We start from the raw sequence: 7,305 nt of genomic DNA on the forward strand, positions 1-7,305 counted from the left end.
TGTCGAATATGTCATTCACCCTGACTTCCATTTTCTTGACCCTTTCATGGGCAGTGACGAACTTATCGGCCATTTCTTCAAATGTCTGTACGGATCGTGCGGGCAATTGCGAGTACCATGTTAATTCTCCCCCCGATTAGGGTTTCACAAAACTTTTTCAGCAATACGCATGTCATCTGATCTTCAGGGAGGTTGTTGCCTTTCACTGTAGTGACATAGTGGATGATGTGATCCTCAGGGTTTGTTGTATCGTCTTATATATTCAGGTATGGTAGCATCTTGAATGTTTTGGGTATAGCATGTGGTGCGACCTCGTCGCTATATAGTTGTTCCACAAATCGGCTGGCATCTCGCTTTGGTAGGAGTTTTGGGGCACCCGATATCTTATCTACCCTTTCTTGATGCTCTCTCATTTGGTCGCGGAGTGCTTTGTTATCGTTCTCCATTTCCTCCATTTTTCTAAGGATGGCAACGAGGGCGTCGTTACCTGCATCATTAACATAATGATTGATACTTGTCGAGGGAGGGAGGGTGTGTTGCTCATTGGTCGTTGTGGCGATGTCGACTCGCACACCCTCTCCGCTCACCCTCCAAGCGGGTTTGTCGAGTATACTGTTCAGTGTATTCGTTAGCCATGCTTATAGTAGCTTTTTTACCGCTGGTAGTGCTTCTTCCATAGTGGACGCAGAGGCTCCCTTTCCATGAGAAGCGGTAATGCTTCCATGAGGGGGGAGAATCACCTCGCCTAGGGGAGGCGTTTGGTGTCACGTTCTCCTCGTCCTCTCCGTGAGTTTCATTGATGATGTTTAGGAGATTAGTAGTAAGGCCTGCTACAGCTTTTAGTCTTTCTTCTCCATTTCCTACCATGTTAAATTGTGCAAGTAGGGGAAAGAAAGTCCTGTATTTTGCTATTAGCGTGTTTTTGTCGATCTAGAAAGACTATGATATTGACTAGAAGTCCCCACAGACAGCACGGATTTGTTTGATCAAAAAGTATAGCACTCTTTGTTTAACTAATTAAAGGATAAATACAGTGAAAGGTGAATCCTAGTCAAGCATAATAATTCATAGATCTAGCTAAGTACTTAAATGGCATCGTCTACTTAACGCGTGGAGTCGATTATCAGATTATTAAGTGCATGTTTTTGAGAATAAAGGAAGAATGAATGATGAACAATAAATATGGGGAATGACAATAAATGTAAATAGGAGGAACGATTCACCCAAATATTGAATGATGTGGAAGATTCTTCCTCCTGACAACAAAGTGTGGCAATCAGTAAGAAAACGAACAATGCCTTCTTGGATCATGTGAATAGAAAGGAAGAATAATTGACAAAATCAATTATTCTGTGGAAAGGTAAACTTTTATATTTTCTCTCAAGAGTCAACTTCTTACAATAATTTTTCTCAGAATGAATCTGACGTGTCTCTTTTCCTCTCTCTCCTTTCCTATTTATATGAGATGTTCTCTACAACCCTAAAAAGTACAATAAAGGAAATATTCAAGAGAATATTCCTATCATTAGTCCCAAGACTATACTAGCCGTTGTTCCTACTATTCGCTACTCGACCTCGGCTATAACGACTTGCTCAGCGACTGCTCGTTGTTGGGTTTCAGTCGACCTCGGCTTGGTCGCCCAAATCGAAACACAGTCCTCACTTAACAACCTTCCCACGCCTGATTTTCTAAGCCGGATTTTGACCGATACTCTATATATATATATATATTAATTACAAACCTTAGTCTTACTTTATTTAAGTAATTTGTGTGCCCAACTGAAAGCTGGTAACCGATATCCGCTTTTGTATATGCTCTAGGATTCAAACATTAGGTCACAGTTAGGTGAATAAGTAGAGCAGGTCTTATTTTCAAACCTCTCATTTGTAGTTATATATTTGCTTCTCCAATAGTAATAATTTGAGTTTATCTGATTTTCTGGAATTGGTATAAATATCAAGGTTTTCGAGTCATTTCAACGGAAAATTATAAAGTCTATTTCCTCGAGATTATGCCATGTGAAGGTAGCTAAGATCTTGCATGCACACCAAAATAACGTGGAACTTGAGACTCCATTGAATGGAACGCTCCTCCGACACATAGAACAAAATGCATTCACGTTCATAACGAAATATATCCTCTTCAATGATTTAAAACATATATCCTCTTCATTGATTATGTCCACCTAAAATGTTTTATTTCTCAAATATCCTCTTCATTCATTATCTTTTTTATTTGTCCACCTAAAAAGTTTTTACTTCTCAAACCTAAGTACCTTAAATATAAAATATCCTCTTCATGATTACTTTCTTATATTACTAGTTCTCTGTTTTCTGTCTTGTCTATTTGTGGGCGGAGGTAGCCTTTAATATATATATAGGTCCGACAGAATTCAATAATTCTAACTCAAACCCTATTTATGTGATAAAAATATAGGTACAAAAATTAAATTTTGAATCCAATTACTAACATTTGAGATCACTGTTTTAGCATTAAAGAACCTATAAAATTCAAATATTGGCTCAGTCTCACTTTGCAAAACTTCATTGTATATGAGGTAAATCACCTCAAATTGCCTTAGACAACTAGACTGGAAATCCACAAAGCTAACGTGTCACAACTAAAGTTTCAACCGTTATGCTCTCTAATTTAACTATTTTCCTTGAAGTATGATCTAGTCATTGTTAATGGAACTTGGTCTATTATGAGCACGGCAAGCATAGGGAATTTAGCTATAGTATATGTCACTTGAAAATATTTAAAAGCTGGCAGCAACTATAACGTTCGTAAACACATGCATGGACACACAAACGCACGCACGCATGTGTGAATAACCTGCAGGTAGAAGAGCCCAACACGATATATATATATATATATATATATATATATATATATATATATATATATATATATATATATATATATTATATTGACTCTCCTTATTTTTTTCAAATGTAATTAAGTAATCCGGACATATAGATTATCTATGTATATAACCTATCATTTATATACAAATTATGCGGTTGAAAAAGATCTAAATTCTTTTTCAGAAATCCTAGAGCAACTTATACACGATTATCGTATTTCACAGTGAAATGAACCATATATTGACTAGGAAAATAAAACCACTTATCGAATATATTGAATAAGAAAGAAAAAATCTCCCCTTCAATTAACTAGATGTAAAAACTTATTTATCACCATATTTGGTTTTTGTGCTAATTATACCGATGTTATAGCTAGCAAATTAAACAATAGTAGAACATAGCACCTCCATATTATCAAAGTATACCATTTTATGGACAGATCTAAAGTAATTTCGTCAAAGTTATATACGTACTAAGAGACTGGCAATTTTAGCATTGGTAGACATTAACCCTTAATTTTAGCATATATCTTGTTTAAGTAAAAATGAACACATAAACGGTCACTACTAGTTAGAAAATCCAGATTATCTAATATGGCAGAACATTTAATTCGTACAAGGTTATATAATTCATTACAAATGATCTTTTAGTTATATGATAATTTGGTAAAAAATAATGCACAAGATTAAGAAATAAAACACAACTAATAATTAATTTCCTCAAACAGCTTCCTGGACTTTCAACTAATTAATTTGATAATTCCCTAATAAGGCAAAAATGTAAACTATCGCAGTTTCCATGATTTTTTTTTTTTTTTGGTAATGTAATAATTTCCTAATTCTTATTAAGGTAGAAATGTAAACTTAGCTAGAAATATTTATTGACATTTTGTTTTTTTTGGTAATGTAATAATTTCCTAATTCTTATTAAGGTAGAAATGTAAACTTAGCTAGAAATATTTATTGACATATCCGTCACCCCTACGGCTGTAATTAATACCCCTATTATTTTAATTTAATTTTTAATAATAATAGGAGTATTTTGAAAGTGGGGTCAGTGGTTGGCGACTGGCCATTTGACAGTTACCTTAAAATTTGAAATAAGAAATTGCAGACCCACATTTATATATAAATAACAGAGAATAAAATCAGAGGAACCAGTTTTCAAACTCTTCTTCAGTACCCTGTTTCTTGTCTATACAATCCCATCCAAGAACCAAACGTTAAAGGATCTCAGATTTTGTTTTCTATCAGAAAGCTTTGAAATTTGAGATTGTTTTTCTTGATGGCATTTGATGAATCCATTCAAGTGTTGCCTTGTAAAGAGTAGTAATAGTTTCACCATTTTGAATTTCAAAATTTTCGAGCTGAGATGGAAAGTATAGCTGAGAAAAGCAAAAAACAAAACGGTTTAAGTGGGTCAGAGTCATTGAGCGACTCGTTGTCGAAGGGGAGTAGTAGTAGTAGTACGAGTTCGAGTAGATCCAGTTCTGATGAGAGCAAGGTCGGAAAGGACTGTTGTTCTTCACCGGCTCCTTTGGGTTGGCCTATTCTCAAGGCCCAAATGACCAAATCTTCCCCTAAAGATGCAGCTCGAGATGTGCATAATTCCGCCTTCAATGAGCTTGATTCAAAAATTTCAGGTTTGGTTTTTTCCTTTCATACACAAAATTTAAATTTTATGGTTAAAAATGACCCCTTTCACTTGATTGATTACAGCTTTTTTGAAATAAAAAAGAGGAGATTCTTTTCTTTTATGCTTTCCCATTTTTTTTTATAGTGAATTAAACTTTTTTCTTTTACCACATAATAAGACAATATATGTTCTACTAAATGGAGACAATGTGCTTTTGCATATTCAAATTTGAACGTTATATGGCGGTTCGGTTGGTCAATTTTCACTTTCAATTAGCAATCTTTCTAAAGTATTCTGGAATTGAACAGAAGTGGAGATGATGAAAGAGAGATTTTCAAAATTGTTGCTTGGTGAAGACATGTCTGGTAGTGGGAAAGGAGTTTGCACATCATTGGCCATTTCAAATTCCATAACCAACCTATGTGGTAAGTGTATTTTTGCTATTTTTGTAAGAGCGGTCACAAATTTCTGCTTTTGACTTGTGATCTTCTAATTTCACAAAATTTTCTTGTGTAGCTACTATATTTGGACAATTGTGGAGACTCGAACCGCTGCCTCTGGAAAAGAAATCAATGTGGCGGAGAGAGATGGAGTGGCTTGTCGCTGTTAGCGATTACATTGTTGAATTAATACCATCTTGGCAAACTTTTCCTGATGGAACTAAGCTTGAGGTACTTATTCTTTGAGTCTGCATTTTAGGTTTAAGAAATTGCTGTAAGAAACCGAATCACATTCACATGGACTTATTGTATTTTTATCAAGTGTTTTCAAGTATATTTGCAACCTGCTTGGGACATTTGAGTTTAGCCTTCTAGCTAGTTGAAGTGTGATACTTTCTTGTTAATGTGCTATTTATGTAGCTGGCATTAGGAAGCTGGAGATCTCATTGTATACAAGTGTCGTTAATTAGCTTTGTTTTTTTCAATATTTCCTTCCAACATGAAATTTCACCTTTAATTTCTTGTTCAATTTCCAGGTTATGACCAGTAGACCAAGAGCGGACCTTTTTATTAATCTTCCAGCTCTTCGGAAACTTGACAACATGCTCATTGTAAGAAGCTGTTCGTCCTATTTGTCGCAGTTACTGCGTTTAGGGAAGAGATCCTTACATGATCCATTTGCTATTTTTTGCAGGAAATATTAGATAGTTTCACCAATACGGAGTTTTGGTATGTGGATCAAGGGATAATAGCAGCAGAGGATGATGGTTCAGCCTCTTTTCGGAAAGCTATCCAGCGCCAAGAAGACAAGTGGTGGCTCCCTGTCCCGAGGGTGCCTCATGGCGGTCTACTTGAAAACACAAGGAAGCAGTTAAATCACAAACGTGAATGTGCTAATCAAATTCTGAAAGCTGCCATGTCAATAAATAGCATTACATTAGCTGAGATGGAAGTTCCTGAATCATATTTGGATGCTCTTCCAAAGGTAAACCGCTGAAAGAATATCAACTCTCTCTTGATCAATGCTGCTCATGCTCCTCCATACTACGGGAATACACCAAGAAATTCTTTTAAACGTGTCCATTACATTTACTAGAGTTCTAGGTGTGAACACCAGTTTGATCTTTTTTGAATTGCTAACTCCGTGGTAACCTGTTTCTGTTGAACTATTTATTTAGTGTTGTCTGCCTCCACTTTGTGTCTGTCCATGGTTATGTTATTCTTGACATTTCAACTAGACTTTGACTATTTTCTTGTCTTCAGAATGGAAGAGCGTGTCTAGGGGATGTCATCTACCGCTACATCACTTCAGAGCATTTCTCTTCGGAGTGCTTGCTAGATTGCCTTGATCTTTCAACTGAACATGTTGCTTTAGAGATAGCAAACCGCGTGGAGGCTTCAATCTATGTGTGGCGCAAAAGACATCATCCTAGACCTCCAACTAATCCAAATCGTTCTACAGCAAAATCATCTTGGGAGATGGTAAGGGATCTAGTGGTTGATGGAGACAAGAGAGAGTCGCTTGCTGAGAGAGCCGAAAATCTCCTGCTTCGCCTGAAGCAGCGAGTCCCTGGCCTAAGCCAGACCACCTTAGATGCCAGCAAGATTCAATACAACAAGGTTTGTTACTTCTGAAAAAGGTGCTTTCGCTATCTATTTTATCATACAATTTAGTGACCATATTTTCTTAAATCTTTTCAGGATGTAGGGAAGTCTATTCTAGAGAGCTACTCAAGAGTCCTTGAGAGTCTGGCATTCAATATTGTGGCGCGGATTGATGATCTACTATATGTAGACGACTTAACTAGGCAATCTGATAAGCTGTCATCTGTTCCTACGGTCAGTGTAATTGCCCACAAAAAGGTGTCCATCCCATATTCAGTGCCTGTCTCAGGCACCCCATATAGAACAGCTTCTGCGACACCAAACTTTTCACCTTTGCCTCTGATAAGCCCTGCAAGAGGGGAGAGAACTCCATTTCTCAGTTCAAATAATAATAAGCTGGCTCGACGTGGCTTTGGAGTGAAGAGAATCTTGTCAAATTATCTTGGCTGTGAAGCAAAGACAAAAAATTGTGGAAATCCTTTGGAGGCATTTGCTTCTATTTCTAACAGGAGTTCTGAGGTGGCAAGAAACAACAGTGAAGGTCCAGACCTATGCAAGGATCCATCTTCCCTCCAAGCTGGAAATTGTCTACGATCAATAGACCGCTGATCTGTGGAACTAAAATTAATTAGTTTTGAGAATGATAGAGAAAAAAGGAAAAGATGATTGACAGCTGATACATAGTTTTCTGTTGGACTTTCTTGTATTTCACTAATTACGCTCTGTTTTTTACATAATAGTGGAGATCATTTGTTTA

General features: G+C 36.5%; 1 protein-coding gene across 1 annotated transcript; it reads left to right on the plus strand.

The window, feature by feature from the left end:
* Positions 1-4,013: 4,013 nt before the first annotated feature.
* LOC107765222 (rop guanine nucleotide exchange factor 5) lies at positions 4,014-7,305 on the plus strand. The gene is made up of 7 exons (XM_016583850.2): positions 4,014-4,510; positions 4,812-4,928; positions 5,020-5,174; positions 5,480-5,554; positions 5,638-5,928; positions 6,207-6,563; positions 6,645-7,305. The coding sequence occupies exons 1-7, from the start codon at positions 4,240-4,242 to the stop codon at positions 7,155-7,157; spliced, it is 1,779 nt and encodes a 592-aa protein (XP_016439336.2). The 5' UTR covers positions 4,014-4,239; the 3' UTR covers positions 7,158-7,305.

Source organism: Nicotiana tabacum, chromosome 6 (genome assembly GCF_000715075.1).
Source record: "Nicotiana tabacum cultivar K326 chromosome 6, ASM71507v2, whole genome shotgun sequence".
Lineage (NCBI taxonomy): Eukaryota > Viridiplantae > Streptophyta > Magnoliopsida > Solanales > Solanaceae > Nicotiana > Nicotiana tabacum.

Bases quoted from the DNA above. Each gene is read 5' to 3' on its own strand.
- LOC107765222 (XM_016583850.2), top strand. From the start codon at position 4,240: ATGGAAAGTATAGCTGAGAAAAGCAAAAAACAAAACGGTTTAAGTGGG. The intron at 4,929-5,019 runs GTAAGTGTATTT...TTTCTTGTGTAG, and splicing joins TTCCATAACCAACCTATGTG to CTACTATATTTGGACAATTG. The intron at 5,929-6,206 runs GTAAACCGCTGA...TCTTGTCTTCAG, and splicing joins ATTTGGATGCTCTTCCAAAG to AATGGAAGAGCGTGTCTAGG.